Source organism: Octodon degus, unplaced genomic scaffold (assembly GCF_000260255.1).
Source record: "Octodon degus isolate 3935 unplaced genomic scaffold, OctDeg1.0 scaffold00104, whole genome shotgun sequence".
NCBI classification, from domain to species: domain Eukaryota; kingdom Metazoa; phylum Chordata; class Mammalia; order Rodentia; family Octodontidae; genus Octodon; species Octodon degus.
In genome coordinates, this window is record NW_004524680.1 from 2942171 (window position 1) to 2966826 (window position 24656).

Sequence of the window (24656 nt, forward strand, 5' to 3'; positions counted from 1 at the left end):
CAACCTGAGGCTGACAGCTTTGTGGAAGCAGCCACTTAAAGGCCTGAGCTAGGGCCAGGCCCCCAACAAATACATTTAAAAAAAAAAAAAAAAAAAAGACAAGGCAATATAAAGGGAGTAAAAGAGGAAAGAGAGAGCAGATAATGAAGTGAATGGATAACAACAGGATACTAGATTTAAGCTTCATTAATAGTTTTCAATGTAGGTGGTTTATCACCCCCTGAGAAGGCATTGTCAGATGGCATGAAAATCAGTTCTCAAGGGCCAGCCAAATAGTTCAGCAGATTAAAGCGCCTGCCAGCAGGCACAGGGGCAGGAGGTCTGATCCCCAGGCCTGCCGTGCCAGCCCTGCCCCAGGGCACACTGAGTCAGCAATTGAGACTGGGCATGGTGGCACATGCCTGTAATCTCGGCTCTTGGGAGGCTGTGAACAGGCAGATCACTACAAGTCTGATCTGGTAATGACATCCTGAATACCCTGTAGACCCTTCCCTAAAAAAAAGAAAGAAAAAATCAGTTCTCAGATGCTTTTGACAGTAAGCCACTCTAAAGGCATAAAGGATAAAAATATTTCATAATCTCGGCTAATTTATCAATACAACACAAGTGTGCATACACATAGGGGTATAGCTGTATGAAGCAAAACCGGTAGAACTGCAAGGAGAAATGAACAAGAACAATTACACTGTTGGTACTCAATACTTCTTTGTCAGTGATTGAGAGAATGAGAGAAAGCTTCAGCACTGCTGGCCTACTTGACTTTTTTCCAATTTTATTTTATTTGAGACGGGGTCTCACTGGAACTGGCTGGCCTGGAACTCGTGGTGATCCTCCTGCTTCAGTCTCCCAGAGTGCTGGGATTACAGGGGTGTACCACCAAGCCTAGCTCCTAACTGAGTTTATAATACACTCTACCCACATCACATTCATTTCTAGTATGTATGAGAAAGAATGAATATTCAGTGAGTGTTCACCAAAATAGATTTTTCTGGACCATAAGCTATTTTAATAAATAACAAATTCAAGCATTCAAAATATGTTCTCTGATGAAAACAATTAAAAACCAATAAAAATATCTAGAAAATTGGCAGTTACTGGTTAATACACTTCTGTATAATCCATGAGTGAAAACAAAAAGAGAAATCAGAGTTTTCTGACAGAATAAAAATAAAAATAGAGGGGCTAGGGAGATAGCTCAACAGCATAAGCGCCTGCCTGGCAAGTACAAGGACTCAAGGTGTGATCCCTAGTACTGCATGCCATGCTGGCCCCACAGTCCCAGACATGTTGCCAGCTACCAAAACTTGGTATGGTGATGCACACCTGTAATCCCAGCACTGGGGAGGCTGCGACGGGGGATCGCTATGAGTCAGAGCTGCATAGCAAGATCCTGTACCAAATAAATTAATAAATGAGTTTTTAAAATTGTTTTTTGTGTGTGTGTGACAGGGGATCGAAATCAGGACCTTGTGCGTGCTAGACAGGTGCTTATTGCTGCAGAGCTATCTCCCTAGGCCCAAAATGTGTAGGATGTCATGAAACCTGTACATATACTTTTAAGGCTAAACACCAAGTTGGAGTTTTTTAAAGGTACAAATTTAAACTGTGCTTTTTACTTTAATAAACTAGAAAAAGGAGAGAAAATTAGACCCAAACAAAATGAAAGAAAGGAAATAATAAAGATCAAAGTAGAAATTAAAGCAGAAAATTCTATGAAGTTGCAAACTTTTTTTAAAAAAATTAATTTGACAGGGCTGGTGAGATGGCTCAGTGGTCTAAAGCACCTACTTAGAACAAGCTTAGCAAAGCACAGGGACCGCGGTTCAATCCCCCAGCACCACCTGCCAGCCAGCCCCGCCCCATGGTGGGCTGAGCTCCCCCCCACATAAAAATTAATTTGACAAGCTTCTAGCCAAACTAATTAGAATAAAGAATAAAATTTTTCCAGTATTGGTAAGGAAAGGCACACACATCATGGACTGTACAGGGGTAACAAGCAGTGTGATTTTATGCCAGCAGACATTACATGTAAAGTGCACACGTTACTTGAAAAAGTAAACTAAAAGAAATATGAAAACCTGTCTCAGAACAATGACACTTAGGGGTACATAGAAGACAGTTCATATGACATTTGTACACTAAAAAAATATAAAATACAGTATTGCTAGAAGAAAGCAGATATAGCTGGCTAAGGAGAGTGTCTCTGCTGACCCAGAAGTCCAGTGGTCAGGTGTGGGTGTTCTTCATGTGTTGCAATTACACAGTCGTGCTTTCAACTCTAGCAGGCTGTGCTGTAGAGGCAGAACCTCGTTCTGACAATCATGGAACTCCAAAAGACTGAAGGATTATTGCTCTCAGGAACAAAGGCACAGTGTGAAATGTAACTCACAGGGGTCTCTGGGAAGTGCGTCCCGACTGGAGAAAGCTGTCTAGAGGGGCTGTGTCAGGCCTGTCTGTGGGGCAAGAGGAGAAGGGGTGCAGGTATTTAATGATAGTTGCTTTCAGCCCCTCATAGGTACCTTCTAGTTTTTACAAAATTTACATTGCTTTTTTTTTTTTTTTTTTTAATGCTGGACCCATATGGGTCCCCTCTTTTCTTTCAAATTAAGAACATTTGAGTTTTGTGTTTAAAAATGGCACTCCTATTCATTGTATAATGTAAGTAAGTGGATATGTGGGTAACCAAGTAGCTGAAAGGAGAGGGCTTGGAGCCTTTCCCCCAGGGAGAGTCCAGTGTGTGACTTTAGTGGATTTCAGTTGGGTTTGTGGCCCTCTGGTCTACCTGGGATGTGGAGAGTTTCTAACTGGCCTGCAGTGTCTCTTCCCCTTGGCACCATGGCTGGTAGTGCCCTCCCTTGGTGCTTGAGTCTTCAGATTTCCTCTTGAATTAACAGTTTGTATCCATGGAATGGTCCCCTTTTAAGAACTGTTGTGGGCAGGGCCCAAGGAGACAGTGCACTTGGTGCTATGCCCTGCTGTCACAGCCTTTGTTGCATCAGGGTGCACACAAAGGAAAACGTACCAGCACAGTAGCGGTACAAGAGCAGCAGCAGCTCTCCCTGGTTGGAGAGCGCAGCACAGCCCTGGTCCCCATGCCGTCTGATTTCTAATGGCAGCAGCGATGCTTTCACCTGACTTCGAACTTTGAAAGGGTACTGCACAATATGTAGTTGTATCTGGCTCCTTCCTCTCACTTTGATGTTGTCTGAGAGTCACTGATTGTAGGGGTCTCTTAGCCCCATGTTGGCTGCTGAGCATATCTGTGTGTACTCTTGAGGGCCCCTCATCCTGTGCAGGGACTGTCATGAACACATGTGATCTGGATCCTCCATTGTGAGGTGGGGAGCCTCGGCCTGAGAGAATATATATTGAACTTTAGAAAACACTGCCTGGCTGCCATCTGGAGCTGTTATCCAGCTTACACCTGCCAGTGGTGTTGCACATTCTTGTTCCTTATCCTTTACAGCACAGGTTAGTTTTTTTGTCCTTACCGTTTTAACTGTTTTGTTGTGCTATATTATCCTTTTAATTAGCATTTTATGATGGTGAATAAATTGAAGCACATTTCCATAATTTCTATCTTCTATGGGATTATCTGCCATCAATCATTCATATCTGGATATGCTTCTTGTCAGACTGCCCACTCCCACAGATGCTTCCTACTGTAGACCTACTACCATCTTTACTCTCAGTGGCATCTTGTTTTTTTGGTACTGGACCTCAAACTCAGGACCTTGTGCTTGGCAGGCAGGCATTTGTGCCACTGAGCTATATCCTGCAGCCCTCTCAATGGCTTGATAAACAAATGTTCTCAACTTTATTATAGTCCTGCCCAACTGATTTTTCCTTTGAGTCTTGGCTTTATATCTGACTCAGGCACCTTTCTTCAGCTACTTGTGAAGCTTAGTTCATTTTTACTAACGGTCATATTGTTTTACTTTTTTTTTTTTTTTTTTCAGTATTTGCCATTGCAACCTAAAAGTTCTTTACCACTGAGCTATATTCCTAGTCCTTAATTTTATTTTTTTAATTTTATTTTTATATTTATTTATTTTTGAGACAGGGTCTTACTATACAGTTCAAGCTGACCTTGAACTCACTGTGTAGCTAAGGCTGTCTTGAACTTACAGTGGTCCTCCTGCTTCAACCTCCTGAGTGCTTGGACAGGCATGTCCCACCATGCCCAGCTTTTATTTTTTATTTTGTGACATTGTCTCTAAATTGTCCATACTTAGTGCCTCAAATTTGTGATACTCCTACTTCTGCATCCTGAGTAGCTGGGATTACAGGTGCATGTCACTTTGCTTTACTTTTAACAATTAGATCTAAATTTACCTAAAGTTTTATATCATGAATGAGTGTAGAGTCGTTTATGTTTTTCTTGTGTCTGCGGCATGTGCCATCTATGATGAGGGGGGTCATTCTCAGTCACAACTCAGGAGATCTGCCCTACCTGCATGCTTGGGAGCTCTGGGCAGAGTTACATGTGTACTTTCATTGTCCTGTTGCGTTGCAAAGTAGCTGCTGGGGTAGTAGTAGTGTCTACCCACATCTGCACTGAGGAAGTACAGATGTAAGCATGCGGGGGCAGAGCAGGCTGCATGGTCCTGAGCACTTAAAGCCATGTGGTCCCTCCATGCAGCCAGCCCTGGCCTTGTATGGACCACTGGCAGTTGGCAGGTGGTGTGCAAATCCAAGGCTACTCGGGAGGACTACGCATGAGGAGCCCTTGACTTGGCTGCTCCTCATCTGCCCAGCCACTGGTCCTGGGAGGGCTGGGGTTGTTTGGTAGTGTAATTTGGTATTTTCCAAATTGGTCCTTAGGTGGTTTTTATTTTTCTCCGTAGTGCGGCTTCTTCCTGCCTGATGCTGGAGGAGGCATCCTGATGATCTTTTGATGTCTGTTCATCTCAGCACTCAGGAGACAGGTGGCAATGTCCCAGACACAGGATTACGAGTGCCGGAGCCATCATGTCGATGGGCAGGAGTCCAGGATTCCAGGATCGAGCACGAGGTAAGGAGACACCATCCCAACCTGCTGAGTTGTCCCCAGCCTTGGCAAGGTAGGAGGGGAGAATTTTTCAGAGCCTCATGGATGTCTCACTGCAGGTGGTTTGGGCACTTCCTGGGCCTGCATACACTGCTCTTGGAGCCTCCCCACTATGGCCACCTGTGGAGGCCACATATCCCACAAGCACTCTGTGTGGGCCCAGTCCTTCAGGCCCCTCTGAGCATCCATCCACACAATGCAAGTGAATATAATTCATTAGTTTTATTTTTCAGGGTTTTTTTGGGAAGTAATTTGTGGTGGGGGGGAAAGGGTACACTGATAATAGAACTCAGGACCTTGCTCTTGCCAGACAGTTGCTGTGCTCTGAGCTATATTCTCAGCCACTGCTTGGAGGTAATTTCAAGTTTATAGAAAAGTTGAAAGAATAAAAGCAGTGTCAGGAACACTCATGTGTCTTTCTCTAGAGTCACCTGTTGTTAGTGTTGGTTACTCATTACCTTTTTCAGATAATTTTGAGATTGTGTATGTCCCACCCTCAGCCACAATCCTTGAGTATGTCTGCCATGTTAATCCCACCACAGCCACCCATGTGAGCAGGACACTCCTCGTTCTGATTAGGTCAGGTGCTGGCATGAGGCTTTGCCCTCCACCATCCTGGCCCAGTTTTATAGCTGACTCTGCTGTCCTGTGTGGCATTTCCCTATCCCCTTTCAAAGTAATTGTCATCTGTTAATAAACAGAATATTCAGCAAGTGAGACTTTGCTCTTATATAGTAATATAATAATACATGAGATGTATTCAGTAAGGCCCACTCCCATGCCCTCTTTCCTAGGTCCTACCCTTGTTTTAAGTGGCAATGTGGTTTCTTATATTCCTTTATCTCTACATGGAGGCCTCTAACCACATATGCCCCTCAGGCTGTATCTTCTCTCAACAGCCTCCCTGGAGACTACTCTTACTGCCTTTGTATGATCTTGTGTCATAGCTTCCTAAGTGAGCACTGTGTGTTCCCCAGGATTTATGCAGCAGTCCTGTGTGGGATGCTGAAGGCCTGGCCAGTTATACAGCCTGTGCCTGTAACTTTGTGCTTTTGAAGTGGTCTTGAGGTAAACTCCCACAAGGACTTGCAAGTCAGAAGGTGACTGCCACACACCCCTGCATCTGTGTGCAGTGTCCCTGTGGCAGCTCCCTCCAGTTTTCCTGAGGAGGAGCCTCTGGCCATGTGACCTTAGGAGGAGGTCTGCTGTACAGTGTGGGTGTTGTGCCTCTGTTGATGGGCTAAGTGGGCAAAGGTAACATTATCTGTATGTGATGGTTCACTGTGTAATGCTCTTCTCTTTGGCTTATTTTCCCTTAGTATTTTTCATCTTTTCATGCTCAACTTTGCATATGAAGGATATGAACCCTTTATAATTTATATTGCAAATACTTCATGACATATGTCCAGAAACTCAAAATCTTTAATTGTAGTGGTTTTTGCAATGTTAAAGGTTTTTTTTTTTTTTTTTTTTTTGTAGTCAAATGTACCTCTCTTTAGTTAGCGCATCTGGGTCTTTAATCACCTTCACCCAGGCAGTAAGGAAACATACCATGTTTTTGCATGGTGCCAAGATGCTTTTGATTTTGTTTGTTTTTTTTTTTTGTTTTTTTTTTTTGTAGTGCCGGAGATCAAACCCAGGACTTCATGCATGCTAGGCAAAGAGCGTGGACTCCACCAGTGAACTGTGTACCTTGCCCCAGGGTTTTGATTTTCCTTAGATCTCAGATCCATTTGGAGTTATTCTCATGCATAGTGTGAAGTGTGGGCCTGACTTTCTAGTTTTTTAATTCACTGCCCTGCCTAAACTGAGGCTCTGCATCATCTGGTCAGGTCCCAGGTATCTCTGGGGCTCTGCTGCCTTGGCCAGTGTCATATTTCTCTCTTGAGCACAGTGACCAAGGGGGCCCTGAAGATGGGCTGAAGGTAGGCTGGGGCTAGTGACATTGAGCACCTTCCTATCTGTATTGACTGTTTGTATAGCTTTTGAGAAACATTTCTATTCAGGTATTTGCTCATTATTAAAAATTTGCATTTATTTAGTTTTGTGATACTGGGGGCTGAACCCAGGGCATGCTAGGCAAGTACTGTACCACTCAACCACATCTCTATGCCTTATTTGCTGACTTTTAAATTTTTTTTTTTTTTTTTTAATGCTGAAAGTGGAACTAAGGAACCTGTAGGTGCTAAGCATGTTCTCTACTACTGAGCTATACTCCCAGCTCCACACCCATTTTCTAAATTATTGAATTAAAGAGTTCTTTTTATGTTCTAATTTCAGTCCCTTGTCAGAGAGAAGATTTGGAAATGTACTGTTCCATTCTGTGGTTACGTTTTCATTTTGTCAGGGGTACAGTATTGTTTATTGTAATTCTGGTAAGGTCTGATGTGTGTTTCCCTTGCTGCTTGTGCAGCACATGGTGTCTAAGGGTCATCACAAACCCCGAGCTCATGAAGACTGAACCCTATTTTTTCTTCTAAGAGTTTTATAATTTTAGCTTTCACATTGAGCCCTTTGATTTATTTTAAATTAATTTTATGCATGGCATGAAAATGGGGCCAGCTTCATTCCTTTGCACACAAGTATTTACTTTTCTTTCCCAGCACCATTGTTGGAGAGACATTATGCTGTGCTGTGCTTTCTCTGTTGAATGGTCTTGACACATTCACTGATAGAATCTGGATACTAAGGAAAGTACAACTCTAAGCCTGCCACACACTTGACATTCAACGTGGTCATTCTAGAAATACTTATTTGGGCAAATCATTGTCTGCAGTAAACATCTCCAAGAACACAAGCAATGGAACAGTTGCTTCTACATCCAGTCATCTAATAGTGTGTCACCAAGGGAAGCCCTGTTCCCTTCCATCCTCATGCAAGCCCATTGGTGACTATGTTCCTTACCCTGTCTAGAGATTGCTGTTGCCTCTCCTTCCACCTTTGTTACATGTAGCCTATTTTTCCCTTCACAGTTCATTTTAAGTTCTAGTACTAAATAAATCACAAACATAACTCTACAAAGTCAAAGAGGGATACTGGCCCTAGAAGCTGGCCTGCCAGCTGACCAGACCCATTTGTAGCAGAGTCCTTCCAGCAGCTGATCATGGCTTCCTAATGTGCCAGATGCGCCACAGCTTGTCCAACACACCTGGCCCAGCACACCTGGCAACTGAGCATGCTCACCCTGGGTAGGCCTGTTGGCCTGGGGTCTAGCAGCCTCTGCTGGCCCATGCTTGGCTGGGCTTGACTCTGAAGCCAAGGGTGAGCTGATGTTCTCTGATCCATAGTCCTGACCTTGAGGAGCCCTAGCCTATAATGCACACAGCTCCCGGCTGAGTTCCTCCCTGTCTGAGATCCAGCTCCAGCCAGAGTCCGTGGGTCCCCTCTGTGCTCTGAAGCACCTGACCGTGGACCTCTAGCAAGTCCACCTGTGCCTGGCCATGGGGTTCAGTGTCTTCGTGCCTTTGTCTGCCCTCCGTTTTCTGAGGGTTCTGCCTGAGTGCCGTCCCCAGGCATTCTTAAAAGGCTGGGCTTCTACCCACATGCACCCAGCAGTACATAAAAATAGAATAAAGCCCTATTCTTCCTTGAGTGAGCTTTACCACAGTAATTCTTTCAAAAGTACATTTTAAACAAAAATAAGAATTGGTATTGCTTCTTTTAAGGCTTAGAATATTCGGTTCTGTGCTTTAGTAAGCTTCTCTGTGCTCAGAGGGGTTCTTCAGGGAGCCTCCCAAATTTGTTCTGGTAAATGTCATGAGCCAGAAGAGGAGATGAAAACACAGGATACCTGAAGAGTTGGGGTAACTACAGAGCCCTCTAAGCATAGAAATAGCCACCTACATGTCCTCTAGGGAGGTCATCCACTACTGTGAGTGCCTTGTTCTTGACATGTTACCCTTGTTAAAGTGATCATGGTGAACCTGGCCAGGCCTCAGCACCATTCTACCCCCAAGTACAGAACCAACAAGAAATTCTTGCCTCCCCTATCTGTCCCCCTTCATCTTGTGACTTGCTTTTGTAACACATCCTTCCATCCATCCCCTGGAACTTTCCCTCCCACCCCCAACTCCTACAGAAAAGGCTATTCTCACCATCAGCCAGGAGGCTGTTCACCAGGCCAAGTCAGGTCAGCCCTGCCATGCTAGTGTCCCCAGCCTCCAGAGAGCTTCCTTGGCGCAGGCAGGGTCCCCTGAAGCCCAACGTTCATCTTCACACTGGCCTTGGTTTTTATCTTACTACTCCTTGGAAGCCTTGAAGACTACTTAGATGTTTGTTGGGCAGATTGTCACCACCCTGGCTCAGTCTACACTGAGGGAAGCAGAAGATGACCATCCCCAGGATGTAGTCTCTGGGGTGGAAACAGCTATGCTGAACACCCATGCCTCTGGGTGCCTGGCCTGTCAGGAACACTGAGGTGATGCCAGCAGGCCCCAGCTAGGGATCCAGGCTGGATCAGCACCTGCCATGGAGGTTTGAGGGCAAACAGCCAACTCCTGGCTTTGGACAATCTCTGGGTGGTCAGCCAAGGCCTCATTGCTTACTGTGTAGGCTGGGAAGGCTCAGGGCACAGCTCCAGCCCACTCAGCACAGGGACAGCGGGAATGGTTGTAAGGTGTGATCAGGACCCTTCAGTGTGTGCCAGACCAGGGGATATAAGTGTTCCTGCCCCAGCCTTGTGGCCACTAGTGATCAGAAAGCTGCACTGATCTAGAAAGGGTACTCCAGTGACTTTGCCCAGCGGCACTGTTGGCAGCATCACTGCCTTTGCCATGTCCCTTCTGCCTTGTCCTTCTCTCATTCGCTGCCCTATATTCTATACACTAGCCAGCAAGAGCCACTAGGCCCCCCACCTCCACAGCTGGGGCCTGCAGGATCAGCACAGAGTACAGCTACCATGTAGAGTGAACATGGAATAGGTGTAGTTAGCAGCAGGGACAGAAAAGCTGAATAAAGGCTAGGCTGAGTGAGCTGCACACCCCCATCTCCCAGGCACCCATGTGCCTTTGTGCCTCCTGCCAGCCAAGGCTTTGGGCTGACAAGGTTGTCGCTCTACAGGCGCCCCCACAGCATGAGTCCACTCTCCCTGAGGGTTAGTGTGTCCTGGGTGTGCCTGCTTCAGGGGTATAATGAGGGACAAGGCTCAGGTTGCAGATGGACAGCCTTGCCCTAACGTGCCTGTGCGGGTGCCATCCTTGCCCTACACTCCCTGTTGCCAAGTCTGCCAGCTCTGGTCTCCAGGTCACACAGACCTGGTATGGCAGGTACTGAGGGCTCATCGTGTTGCGTCCACCCTGGAGGCTCCTGCTACCTTGTGCCTAGGCCCCCTCTATCTCTGTATCCATGAGAAGCCAGCCTTGTGGTTCCTGCCTCACCTGTGAAATGTGGTAGATTGTCTCATTATCTAATTTTCAGGATATAAAATTAACATTTTTTTATATGATTTATACCTCTAATTTTTTTTTAATACTTATTTATTTTTATTTATTACATTTATTGTGTGTTTGTGTGTGTGGCCAGCTCAGCCCACCAGGGGGCGGGGCTGGCTGGCATGTGGTGCCGGAGATCGAACCGAGGTCCCTGTGCTTTGCCAAGCTTGTTTCAAGTAGGTGCTTTAGACCACTGAGCCATCTCTCCAGCCCCAAAATTAACATTTTAAAGTATAGACTACTTACTTCGTTGTTGTCTTTTTGTTGTTGTAGTTTTAAAATCAGGATCTTACTATGTAGCCCAAGCTCGTAATCCTTCTGCCTCAGCCTCTCAAGTAGCTGGGACCAGATGTGAGCACCACCATACCTGGTTAAGAAGCCACTTACTTTTGAAGACACAGGTTTCATATTTTATTTTATTTTATTTTATTTTATTTATTTATTTATTTATTTATTTATTTATTTATTTATTTATTTTTGCGGAACCGGGGATTGAACTCAGGCCCTTGCACTTGCCAGGGAAGTGCTTATTCCACTGAGCCATCTCCCTGGCCCCCAGGTTCCATATTTTAGAAGTGTTAGGATGAAGTGGTGGTGGCCGAGGGGCTTGGAGGGCCCTTTGTCCCTTGTGCTGGTCCCAAGGTTAGTGCCCTCATGAGGATATTGCCTGGGGCCTAACTGCTAGCTGAAGTCCACACTGCATCAGGCTTGCTAGTCCTCACATGAGGTCCCTTCTCTCAGGTCCCATGTCATGTACCCATTGCCTCCTTGGACTCTACTTACATGCTGGTTGGGTTTCTCAGACATTTTTAGTTTTTGATGACCTTGACAGTTTTGAGGAGACTGGCCAAGTATTTTGCAGAATGTCTCTCTGCTAAGATTTATCTAATGTTTTAGATGGGCTACACATGCTTCTGGGAGGGTAATTCCACTGTCAGGGATGTGCCAGTGTCAACATTGTCCTTGACACAATGACTGGAATTGGTTGTCTGCCTCTCCACTGTGCTGCGGAGCTCCCATTCCAGGGGCGTCATGTGCCACCTTCTTGGAGGGTGGTTGCTTGTGTGTTACCTGCAGCTCCTGTGGGAGAGGGGTGTGTGTCTGTGTGTGTCTGTCTGTGTCTCCACTAACATTACTTTGTCTCACAGTCTGCCATTCAAGCTGACCCATACCATGTCCTGGCTTGGGCTCCTGGAGCTCCTGTGTCCTGGGACATGCCCCTCTGCTGGGACTTGGGGCCCCACTTGCTGGCACAAGTGCCTCCTCTGTGTTTTCCACCTCACCCTGGAATCAGCTGTATCTGTAAGGAGCCCCAGCCCCACTGCGGGAGAAACCAGGGCCGGGATGCAGGTGTATGGATACTGTGGCCGTGCTTCTTAGACAAGACCAGATGTACATCATAGAATCCGATTTGGTGTGCCATTTACAGAGATGAGTGTCTGTATCTGAGCACTTCAAAGGGGCAGCCTTGTTTCTGTCATAGGTGGGCTGGCGTGACTGCTTGGGGTGAGGGGGGCTTACACTGCCTACTGTGTTGTCTGAAGCTTTGGCTACATTGTGTCCCCCATGACAGTCAGGCCTGGGTGTGTCTGCTCCTCCTGCCTTGGTGGGGTTTCCTGGAGGGGCTTGCAAAGCACTTCTTTCCCACTTGCTTTCCACTCCTGGTCTTGCAGCTGTTCCAAGCATCCCTGACCCACATGGCTGCTTTTTTTGGGTGCTGAGGAAGGCTCAGGGCACTGACTCTAGGGATGAAGTGGGTTGACACATACACACATGTGTGCTCCTGACAGTCCCCCAGCAGGACCTTTGGTGTCACTGTCAGTTCTTTGTGACCTCATTCTGGAGGGGGAGGTCTGGGGCTTGGGGGCTTGGGTGGCTCCTTCCCTTTTCTGAATGTTGTGCTGCCGTAAGCATGCGGATCTGGGTGCCCACACATTCTCTCCTGCTAGGCTTTCAGTTCTGGAGCAGCCACAGTTCTGTAGTGCTAGGCTTCCCAGGCATCTTCCCCTAGCACAAGCAGTGGCCATGGTCCTTGTCATGTAAGTGCCCAGCCCTTTGGATGGCAGTCAGACTCAAAATGCTAGTAGTACCCATCCTGGTTGGGTTTACATTTTTCTGAGCTATGCCATTCTCTGGTGGTGAAAAGCACCTTTTCCTTCAAGGGACCATGACATGCTTGCAGTATGTGGTACTTCTTCAATCGCCTGCAGAGTTCCTTGTTTTAAATATAGCACAACAGCCCTACCCATTCTTCCCCCAGATGCTGTGCCTAGAGTAGCAGCCTCTGCTGCTGCCAGTTCTCTGGCTGCCCTGGGCGGCATCACTTCCTTCTCTGTGTGGATTTGCTTTAGGCCCATACAACATGTTCATTTTGGTGATTTATTTTTAAACTAGATGTTCCAGTTAATCCTCTACATTTTCCTCTCTCTGTAACCACCCATCTCACTGCAGTTCTCACCCTTAGTGTGCTGTCCATGAGATGCTGCCACCTGTACGCTACACCATTCTTTCCTGCTTGCCCTTTGTCAGTCCTTAGCCTACACAGGCCTAGTTTTGATTTCGCTGGCTGCTTTTCCTGGGAGGGATGAATGTGTGTCGACCACAGCTGATGCTCGTGTGACCCTGTCAGGGCTGATGTATGCTGTCATTGGCCTCACCATCTCTCTGTGGTTGCTGCCCTGGTTATCAGAACAGGCTCAGGAATGAGTTCCTCTACTTCACATCAGGGAAGTTTCAGACTCTTGGTGCATCTGTATCATGAATTCTCTGGCTACTGTCCCATGTTGAAGAAACAGCACTCCATGCCTGAAAGTCCTGGCCCTCTGTCACTGCATTCCCCACCACCCTCAAGTCTGAGAGGAAAATTCTGAGGTGGCCCCTTAGCTCAGTCACAGAGGTCAGAAGGCTGGGGCTCCCACATGAGGTCCAGGCTTCTGGGGAGAGCACCATTTCCCTCCATGGCTATGGGAGAGGGGCAGATATCTCAGAGCACTTCCTGCTGTGGGGAGGGCGGCAGGACCAACTGGAATTTTTAGTAATGTGGGAAGCATTGTCCAGGGCTACAGGCATGAGTGAGAGGAAGACCCATGTTACCACTGTGGCCTCTTTGGATGAGAAATCTACTCCACGGAAAGTGAGGAAGAAGAAGAACCCATCCCCCCCTTATACCTGCTTGATATTTATTCGTGTGATACTTGGACTTTCTTTCCCACATAACTGGGCATTCAGGGCCCAATTGAGCTAAGAGTGTTCTTGAGAGCAGCAATATCTTTTCGGGAAAGGCATGGTCTGGAGCTACCTGCAGTCCTGGCTCTATGTCCCTGTAGTGCTAAGCTATGGGAGCAGGAGAAGAGGGTCACAGTGTCAGTGGTGACTGGAGTCAAGGGAAAGCGCTATAGGAAGGTTTCAAGCAGCAGGGTGGACAGTCCAAACTTAGAGCCACAGAGCTACCAGATGCTTTTATTTACTTTTGTATGTGTGTGTATGTGCGCTAATTGGGGATTGAACCCAAGGCCTTCATACCAAGCAAGACATCAGTGCTCAGTGTTCAGCTTGGTCCTGGGAAGAAACTGCCCAGGTCATGCCCTCTTTTTCCTCCCATATGCTGCCCAACAGCAGAGTCTTTATTCAGGATCAGCACTGGCTCCTGTCTGCCACACAGAGGAGTGAACCCCAGTACATAGTACTCCCTAACCCCAGGCCCCCAGCTTCCAGTAGGCCAGGGACCAGTGCCTTCGGGAAAGGTTGAGGCAGCTGGAGTCTATGAGCAAGAAGCAGGGACAGGCAGCAGTGGAAGGTTCCCCCTTTAGGGTGTGACCTTTGCTTCTCCCTGGGGGTGAGGGAGCCACCTGCAGCCTTTGTGCCCCCAGGGCAGTGAGGGAACACAGAGGCACTTGTGTCTAGGCCTTGAGAGAAAGACCATAATATGATGCATTGGGCATGCAGTGTCACCAAGAGGTCTGAAACTTCAGGTGGCCTCTTTCTGGAGCCTGTTTATTACTGGCAGAGCTGAGGGCAGGTCTCCCAGCTGACCCTTCCATCCTCCCCAGCAAAGGTCCCTACTGAACCTTTCCCTAGAGACTGATCCACCAGCCTATGCTGGAGAGGCTGACCCATGGAGGAATAAAAGACAGCTGCCCTGGGTGTGCCTGTGCCGAGGGGCATTCACACCTGCAGAGTGGTTCTTGCCATGTAGAAATTTGGAAATAGTCCAAACAAATGCCAGATGTCACAGAAGCACATCTGTGGTCATGCATGCCCACATTCAGAGGGCCTTGTCAGGATGCTTTCTATTGCTTTCCATGTGGTTTTTTTTTTTTGAAGTTTTTATTTAGTGTGTGTGTGTGTGTGTGTGTGTGTGTGTGTGTGTGTCCAGCTCAGCCCACCTAGGGGCGGGGTGGGGGGCAGGGCTGGCTGGCATGTGGTGCTGGGGGATCGAACCGCGGTCCCTGTGCTTTGCTAAGCTTGTTCTAAGTAGGTGCTTTAGACCACTGAGCCATCTCACCAGCCCTCCATGTGTTTTTGTAATTGAAAAGCATTGCAAAGTTGGAGGGTTTGGCCTGGGGTGGGGTTGGAAGGGGAAGAAGGGGAACCAAGGCCCGTTGCAGGCGGTCGTGCTGACACGGTATCCTGTCCTCCAGGCTGGAATGGGTGGAGATCATCGAGCCACGCACCCGAGAGCGTATGTATGCCAACCTGGTCACAGGCGAGTGCGTATGGGATCCCCCGGCCGGCGTGCGCATCAAGCGCACCAGTGAGGACCAGTGGTGGGAGCTCTTCGACCCCAACACATCGCGCTTCTACTACTACAGCGCCGCCTCGCAGCGTACTGTGTGGCACCGCCCACAGAACTGCGACATCATCCCTCTGGCCAAGCTCCAGACACTGAAGCAGAATACCGAGTCCCCGCGCGCCTCCGCTGACAGCAGCCCGGGGCGCGGCAGCCGTGAAGGCAGCACTGCCTCTTCTCTGGAGCCCGAGCCTGATGCCCCCACTGAGAGACTGCAGGAGCTGCCCCCAAGGGCCGGTCGGCAGGTGGCGCTGGGAAGCACCCGGGAGGAGAGCGGCAGGTGAGGGGCGGGGCCGGGCTGGGGTGTGGGTAGGGAGGGCCTGGACCCAGAAGGATTGGAGTTGGTTGGACCTGAAGCGAACCCCTGGGCGGAAAGGTCAGGGGCTGGGTGCGACTGGGGTAGGGCGAGGTGGTGGTGAGGGCAGGTGAACGCAGGCCTGAATGTAGGAAAGGTTTTTAATATCTGCCAGAATCTTCCCTTGCTGCTTGCTGGCCTCTGGTGGGTGTGGGGACAGTGTGACCCAGCTGGTGTGTGCCCCCGCTTCCTCCTGTGTTTTCTCAGTCCCAGCTCTCTGTTGACATTGAAAATTAACTGGTTCTCAGATATGTAATCACTTTTCTATCTCTCTTTTTAGTTATGTCTCTTAATTATATTTTCTGCTGGGTGTGGTGTCTCATGCCTGTAATCCCAGCACTTGGGAGGATGAAAACAATAGAATCACTATGAGTCAGATCTACATAGTGAGACCCTATAGACACTGTACTAAAATACCTTTTTTCTTTTCTTTTTTTTTTTTTTTTGGTGGAACCTGGGATTGAACTCAAACCCTTCTGCTTGCCAGGGAAGCGCTTATTCCACTGAGCCATCTCCCAGCCACCAGAAGTGCTTCTTCTACTGAGCCATCTCCTCAGCCCCTAAAATATATTTTTAAGAAAGTTTATTGTTTACTACAAAGTTTGCTTCTGTTTTATTTATTTTTTGGCGGAACCAGGGATTGAACTCAGGCCCTAGCGCTTGCCAGGGAAGCGCTTGTTCCACTGAGCCATCTCCCTGGCCCTTAAAATTTTTTGATATAAAGCTTAGCCATACCTAGACCTTGAAGATTTCCAACTTTTGTAGGTGTGGTATGTATCTATGTATTTATTGGTACCAGGGAATCAAACTCAGGACCTTGCACTTGCCAGGCAGGTGCTTATGCCACATCTCCTTGGCCAAGGTGTGGTATTTTAACAAGTGAAGCTATTGATACTGGTCTTGTGAGTTGAATTGTGTACCCTTGAAAAGATATGCTGAAGTCCTGTCAGGTCCCTGTGGCTGTGACCTTATTTGGAGGTAGGGTCTTTGCAGGTGGCATGAGTTAGTGCAGAGGGCAGGCCTGGGCGTCAGTAGACTCCTGCAGAGGTGCTGGATCATGAAGATATTGTGCTCATCAGTGGAGTAATCACAGATGTTCCTGGATGGGTATGCAGAGCTGCAGAGATTTCATGTTTTGGGTTGGTTTGGGTTTTTTTGTTTTGTCTTTTGTTTTTTGTGGTGCTGGGGACAACCCAGAATCTCTCCACTAAGCTACACCCTAGCCCTAAGCTCTGGCTTAGGATGTTCCATGCCAGGGGTCAAGCTCTAGTCTGCTCTGGGACCCACATCCAGGAACTCTGTGAAGGTCTTTTCAGGCCCTGTGATAGCTGCTTACCTCTCTGCACCAATGTATAGATCCAACTTGACCTGACTGTAGTCACCTTGAGGTGTAACCACCAACACTGACCACCCCTGGGTTGTAGTGGTCAGTTTCATGCATAGTTTGCCAGCAATCATAAAACACACAAACCCACCAGGGCAATGGTGTGCAGCTTTATAGCTGACCGGGGCTTCCTTAACTCCAAGAATGGGCCTGATATCCTTGAGATCAGCCTGGGATAAACCAAGTATGTTCAGGCTCCAAGTCACTTTTTCTTCTGGGCAGTATATATGCCCCTCCTTCTGACCCAAACAGCAGTATCCACTGGCCTTGCTAATGCCGAGGTCTATGCTTCTCTCTGTAAGCATCCAATAAATTGTAAGTTGTGCAGTTCCCAATCTGTCTGCCTCTCTTCCATCTCATGAGCCTTGGGGCCTCAGGATACTTCAGTGGTCCTGTGTAACCTCAGAACAACCCCAGGCCTGCAGCAAGTCTTCTGTTGATGTGATCACGCTCAAACAGTGGGCACTGGTCCATCTCCATCTCACTTGCTTGCCACCTGCTCCACTGCTTCTCCACACCCCTCTCCAAGACAAAACACATGTTGGTCACCTGACTGGGGTCCCCCTCCCATATCTTGGCTTCTTTCCTCTTCTGAGAGGGAGGAGTTGTCTCACCTCCCACCAAATGATGCTCTGTGTCTGCAGACAACCCCTAAGATTACTTCTCACTCAGCTTGGGCCCTTCATGCCATGTCCAGCATCTATACTGGCCAGCAGCTCCCTGTACAGGCATACATGGTTAACTGTCAACTATCTACACTCCAAATGGAGACTAATCTGCCTGCTTGCCCCCACTGCTCTGTGCAGAATGGTCCCCTTGAGCCCTATGAAGGTCACCCCCCGGGTCTTTTAGCACCTAAGCCCTTGCACTTCCTTAGAAGGAGCAAGAGGAGCCCCAGAGTGTCAACATCTCTCAAACATCTGCCTTCTCTGAGTAGAATCCATCCTCCCTTGGCTCCACCACCCAGTGTACTAGCTGTTTCTATATGCAGTGGCTCTCCTAGGAGGCACCTGTGTGAACAGCTGCTTTGGAGTCCCTGACCTGGTACAGAGCTTCGTCACTTAGCCTGCGTTCCCATCTCCTTCAAGGTTTCCACCTGGATTACTGTCCTGACATGTCTCCCTGGCTCTTTATCCAGATCCTCAGATATAGCATCTTCACTGACAGACTATGGATGCTGCTGCTGAAACAAAGGTGGTCTCCATCAGCATTGCAGACAGTTATCTCAAGGTACCAGGCTGGAGTGGTGAAGTACAAGGCCAGGTGCACACTGCAGCCTCACTTCTATAAGCAGAAGCAAGGATACAACTGGTGACATATGCCTGATATCCCCTGCATCTGGGGTAGCTGACCACCGGCTCCCACTGTGGCCCATCTGCTTCAGGTGCCTGACGGTGTAGACAGAGTCCTCCACACAAGCCTCAGTTTTTCATTTGTACAATGACAGTAAAAGTAACACCTTCCTCCTGGGGAATCCAAGAGTAGCAGTCCAGTGTAGTACAAGCATGTGGTACCGGGGATCAAACCCAGGTCCTTGCTCTTGCCAGGCAGGCACTTAAACTGCTGAGCTATCTCCCCAGCCCTGAGCTCACTTTTTAGCCAAGTCTGGTGTCAAAATTACAGTGATCTTCCTGCCTCAGCCTCTCTAAGTGCTGAGATTGCAGACATGTGCTACCACGCTAGCAGTTTGTGAATGTTAAGTGGGATTGAATGCTGCGTACTTTTTCTGTGTGTCAACTTTTACTCTATATAATTGTTTTGCTATGAAACCATGTGTTAATCATGGCCATTGCTGAATAGTACTCCACCATGCTCTTTGGATAGGCATTTGGCTTGCTTCTAGATTTATCTATATTACAGATAAACTGGCATGAATACTTGCACATAAGTCTTTGTGTGAACACACACTTTTATCTCTCTGAGGTGATTGTGAACACCCAGAAGTGTCTGAGACTATGTAGTGAGTGCCTAAATGTTCAAGGTTACTTCCTCATGAATTCCTATATCATCATAAAACATCCCTCTTGTGCTCTGAAGATTACTTAATAGGGTATTAGCTTTTGTTTTGTTTTGTTTTGTTTTTTTAACTGGTGATTGAACCCTGGGCCTTCACACTGAACTAATTACCAAGGTATTTTTTTTGGGGGGAGGGTGGGTACTGGGGGTTGAACTCAGGGCCTTGCACATGCCAATTTTTATTTTGATGGCTGGTTGCAGACTGATCCTCTTCAGTCTCTAGAATAACTGAGGTTTTATAGGTGTGCATTATCTCACCTGGCCTGGGTCCTGCTTTTTTATTTTGTCTGACCATCTCTGCCTTTTTATTTAGGGGTACAGTTAATGTTATTTTTTTCAGTCTGTTTGTTTATTTTTGGCAGAACCGGGAATTTAACTCAGGTCCTTGCATTGCCAGGGAAGCACTTATTCTACTGAGCCATCTCCCTGACCCTTTTTTTTCAATTTTCAAAATAGATTTTAATACATGAATCTTCTAGGTCGGAAGTAGCATAATGTAATATTTCAAAGACAAATATACCTATTTATTCTTTTTCAGAAGTTAGTATTCTCTACATTTAACATTTTCTGAAATTTCAAAGCAAGTTTTCAGATAAACTAAGTTTCTTCTGAGATCCTCCAGTGTCTCAATCATAGTGGAATACATAATATAATTAATGAAAGAGATTCACATGTGTCACCAAATTTGAGGCTGTTTAGTTGAAAAATGTGGATGCAGCTCACTGAATTCGATTTGGTGACCCTGTGATGGTCTGCTTGGTAGTATGTGTGGCCCTTTGGATGCTCGCAGGGGTGGTCACTTCAGAGTCATCATCAGTGACACCAGGAGTGGAGAGTTGGCCCTCTGTGGTCACCTGACTGACTGGCAGGCAGGATGCCTCCTGGGAAGAAAGGGTGCAAGAGGAGGCCTGTGAAGATCTGGGGGCCCAGTGGCAGTTCTCCAGAGCTTAGGATAGCAGCCTGTGCTCCAAGTTGTGCTACAAAAATTGGTAACGTCTGTGGTTGCAGCTAATTTCGTCCCTCCATCTGGGTTCCCAGGGTTGAGGGCAATGTGTGGGCTGCGGGTGTCACCCCTGTGGCAGGAGTGAGCAGTTGCAGATCTGACCCCAGGATGAGCAGTTGTGTTACGCTTAAGGAAAGACCTGACTAGACTGCTGTTGTTTTTGTGGTGTAACCTGACCTGGAGTTGGTTTGTGGGAGAAACTTTGGTAAGGACTGAGCTGATCCAAGAAGACAGAACAGCAGAATCCAGGTCTTCATGTTTCAAGCTGCTACAGTTACTGGAGGTTTCAGTCCATACTCAGGTGGCTCCAAAGCAGAGTGGCACATGGCAGAGAGCAACCGTTCATGGTGATGGCAAAGAGCAGAGAACCGATTATTTTTATCATTGAATCTCACTGTTTAATTTGTATTTTTCCATCTGTTACTTTGTTCCTTTTACCTCTTTGTCTTCTTGGGGCTGATTGAGAATTTTTCAATTCCACTTTATTGTGTTCTGGTGGGTTCTCAGCTGTGGCTCTTTGCTATTTTCTTAGTGATTGTTTTTGTAACAGAAATCAAGAGATATGCCACTTCACATGTGGGGGCAAGAGCTCACCGTGGTGCTCTCCACCCAGTTTTTATCTTATTACTGTTATGGTTTTCATTTGTATGTGTTATAAATGTCTCAGTATATTGTCATTGTTTTGCTTTATGTAGTTACCATATATATGTGTGAGAGAGAGAGAGAGAGAGAGAGAGAGAGAGAGAGAGAGAGAGAGAGAGAACAGGGTCTCACTGCATAGATCAGACTCGTAGTAATCCTCCTGTTTTCAGCCTCCCAAGTGCTAGGATTACAGGTGCACCACCATGCCCAGTCTCAATTGCCTCTCAGCACACCCTGGGAGCAGGGCCGGCACAACAGGCCAGGGATCAAACCCAGGCCCCTGTGCTCAGCCTAACCAAGCGCTTTAGTCCACTGAGCTATCTGGCCAGCCCTATGTAGTTACCTTCTTAAGAGACTTAAACAATAGCAGAACTGTCTTATACTAACCCGTTTCCTGTCTGCAATGCCCTTCTTGAGCAGGTCCACATTTCCATCCACCACCATCATCTTCTGCTTAAAGTGCCTCCTTTTATATTTCTTGAAATGTAAGTCTGCTGGTGTTGACTTATTTCAGCTTTTGTATTTTTTTTTAAATTCTATTTCATCTTTTCTTTTTGTTTTCCTTCCAGTAATGAGGATTAAACCCAAGGCTTTTGCATTGAGCTACATCACCAGCCTTTAATCTTTTATTTTGACACAGGGACTCTCTTAATCACTAAATTGACCAAGTTGGGCTCAAACTTAAAATTGTTCTGCCTTAGCCTCCCAGACTTCATATAAAACCTACACCTATACCGCCTAGCTTAATTTTTTTTTTTTTTTAATTTAGTACAGGGTCTCAGTACACAGATTGAACTTGTAGTGATCGGTGTATGTTCAGCCTCCCAAGAGCTGGGATTATAGGCATGTACCACCCCCTATCACTGTCTCAGCGCGCCCCAGGGATGGGGCGGCACAACTTGTGGTGCCGAGGATCGAGTTTGATCCCCAGTACAAAAACAAAACAAAAAATATTTATAGTCTTCGCTTGTTTTGTTTTGTTGCTTCATCATGAAGTCTCTCACTGCATGTTTGGGTTCACTGACCGTTTCTCCTACAGCCCCCACTTCTTGCATCATCAGCCCCTTGGCTGTGTTTTTCACCTCAGTCATTGTAAGGTTCCCTCTGGATTTGGGGCTCTCCTTATCTCACTCAGTGTTTTCCCTCACTCTGAGCAGTTAGGGGACGTCTCGAATAATGGGTACCCTTTTCTGCTTACTTGTCCAGGATCAGCTCTGGGCTGGCTTCTGCCAGCTCAGTGCGGGTGGGAAGCTGACTGAACAAATTTACCACTTGGAGGGCATTTGTAAAATTCCATTAGATTATTTCTCAATGCTTGTATTTTACCCTGCAGGTTAATCCCATCTGACTGATGGTTTGGAAGCACTCCTCAGGTGCACTTAAGAGCAGTTTGAAATAAATTTCCTTTGTACTTGCATTTACATCCAGGTCAGAAAGATTCTGCTAGCACTGTACTTTGACCTTGAAAGATGTATCTCTTGCTCTAGTATAGATTTTCACAGGGCAAGAAATGGTGCAGGAGGGCCGGAGACACAGCCCAGTGGCATGGCACCTACCTGGCAAGTGCAAGGTCCTGAGTTCCCTTCCCAGTACCCTAAAAAAGAAATGATGAAGGAGTTCAAAATTGTTTATGGTTTGAAATGAATTTTGCAGTGTGTTTTGCATATAAGCACTATTAGCCATGAAATTTTAGGTTGAATTCAGTAAGAAACATTACCAAGCCTGTAATAAAAATTAACTTTCAGGGGCTGAGGAGATGGCTCAGTGGAATAAGCACTTCCAGGCAAGCTCAGAGGCCTGAGTTCAATCCTCGGTTCTGCAAAAAAAAAAAAAAAAAAAAAAAAATTAACTTTCAGAGTCATTCAGTATTTAACAGTGATGATGGAGAGGATTTTTGGTTTTTTGGCTGCTGTTGTTTTTCATTCAGAAAATTTCATTCTTGGTCCTAAGCTCAAAAATAAAATTTTGCCACTGTGCAGCTGTTGAATTATTGCACAGTAGTTCAGGTATTCAGGATACTTCTATTTCTGACCAAAACTTCATGAAGCTGACAAAGGACGTGTCCATGCTATTTAAGTAGCTCATGATAGATTCAAATATATACACAAACTACCTGACAATGAGTAATAACAAATGACCTTAGTCTTACATCTTCTCAAGCTTTGTGAATCAGACAGCTCAGCCTTGTCTGACTTATATGCATCCTCAGCGTAATCAGCCGTGACATATCTTAGCAGAGACCACATCAGGCTCCTCCAGTGGCACAGAATTAGTTCTCTTCGCTTATTTGAAACATTCTGCATAGTTGTCCTCATGGAGGGCGGGTGGAGGCCAGGCCCTCAGCCACATGGAGCTCAGCACCGACCCCTGAGCAGTGTCAGTACCATCACATTATCAGGAGCCAAGAAACATCACTGAGCTGTGTGAGTGTTCTGTGGCTCTCACTGTGTGTAGCTGTCCAGGCCCCTGTCTGTACCCAATGTCTAGCACTCTCAGGGCAGTTTGTTGTCCCTGGACATACACTATTGGCTACCTCAGTTGGCACAATGTAATCACCATCAGTGAACAACTTGCCTTGCTTGACCAAGTGAGCCCTTTAGAACTTACTTTATTCAAAGGATAATGTCCATTTTTGCCAAGTAATTGTGTTATGATGAGATTCCATTTCAGAGTTTCTATTTTTATTTAAATTTACTTAAAGTGTTGCATAAGTTGGAAACACTGTGAACACATGGTGGTGATGATACTGTGCATTCTCAGCACAGCACGAAGTTGCTAAATGATGAACTCAAGATCCCCCCGTCCAACCCAGTAGTACCGCAGTAATCCAGAACCCCTGTGCTTAGGAGCATACATTGAGGGCCCGCTTGCCTTCACTTGACACTTTGTGAATATTCTCTGATCATTAAAACAGAACATCATGAGCACTGTGAGCTACTGCTGTATCATTGTGATTTGCAGTGACACGCACCATCTGGTCTGTCTCCTGCTCCTGGGTTCTGTCTGCTGTGTGGTCCAGTGACAGCCCCAGATAATACAGGAACAAATCAGTGTGGCCATACACCAAGAAATTTAGATCTCTTACAGTTTTCACATCACAAAGTAGTATTTGTTTATTTATTCAGTCATTTATTTTGAAGTACTAGGGGTTAAACCCAAGGTCTTTACCCTGATCCACCTTCTCAGCCCTCTTTTTTTTATTTTTTGTACCAGGGATTGAACTCAGGACCTTTTGCTTGCCAGGCAGGCACTTAAACCACTGAGCTATCTCCCCTGCCCCGCCCTCTTAATACAGGGTCTTGTTAAGTTCCCCATGTTGGGCTAAAACTCATAATCCTCCTACCTTAGCCTCCTAGAATGCTAGGAGTACGGTGTGTGCTACTTGCCTGACTCAAGTCTTTTTTATGTACTCCAGTAAATCTTTATAGTTTTATTCAATTGGGTCAACATATTCCTCATTAATTTATGCCCGTGACTTTTTTATTAGATAAGGTCTCACTATGTGCAGCCCAGGTTAGCCTTGAACTTGCTATCTCCTGTGTCTCAGCCTGCCTCCTTAGTGCTGTGATTCTGGTCTCCAACAAGTTGCTATTAATCTTTTTTTTTAAAAAAAGACCCTGAAGGGCTGGCAAGATAGCTCAGCAGACTAAGCACCTGCTTAAGCAAGTACAGGGACCCAGGTTTGATCCTGGTACCACATGCCTCACTGGCCCCGTCCCTGGGCACACTGAGCCAGCCACCAAGACTGGGTGTGTTGGTGCACATCTGGAATCCCAGCACTGGGAGGCTGAAAACAGGAGGATCACTAGGAGCCCAAATCGCGTAGTGAGACCCTGTACCAAATACATAAAAAAAAAAAAAGACCCTGATATCCCAAGTTATAATAGTGAAGGCTCATTACTAGTCTCCCTTAATACTACTAGTAGTTTTTTTTTTTTAATTATTTATTTATTTATTCCGTGTGTGTGTGTGTGTGTGTGTGTGTGTG

General features: G+C 46.6%; 1 protein-coding gene and 1 pseudogene across 3 annotated transcripts in view; one reads left to right on the forward strand and one right to left on the reverse strand.

The window, feature by feature from the left end:
• The window catches only part of Arhgap39 (Rho GTPase activating protein 39), a 106765-nt gene that overhangs the window by 57113 nt on the left and 24996 nt on the right, over positions 1-24656 (forward strand). For 2 of the 3 annotated variants that reach the window (XM_004638861.2, XM_004638862.2), the window contains exons 2-3: positions 4848-5014; positions 15120-15548. In XM_004638861.2, coding sequence (XP_004638918.1) covers positions 4935-5014; positions 15120-15548 — 509 coding nt within the window. In that variant the 5' untranslated portion in view covers positions 4848-4934. Of the gene's footprint in view, positions 1-4847; positions 5015-6910; positions 6976-15119; positions 15549-24656 lie in introns of those variants that run through there. The other variant, XM_023723899.1, reaches the window with a different exon arrangement.
• Positions 19743-20283, reverse strand: LOC111818830 (annotated as a pseudogene).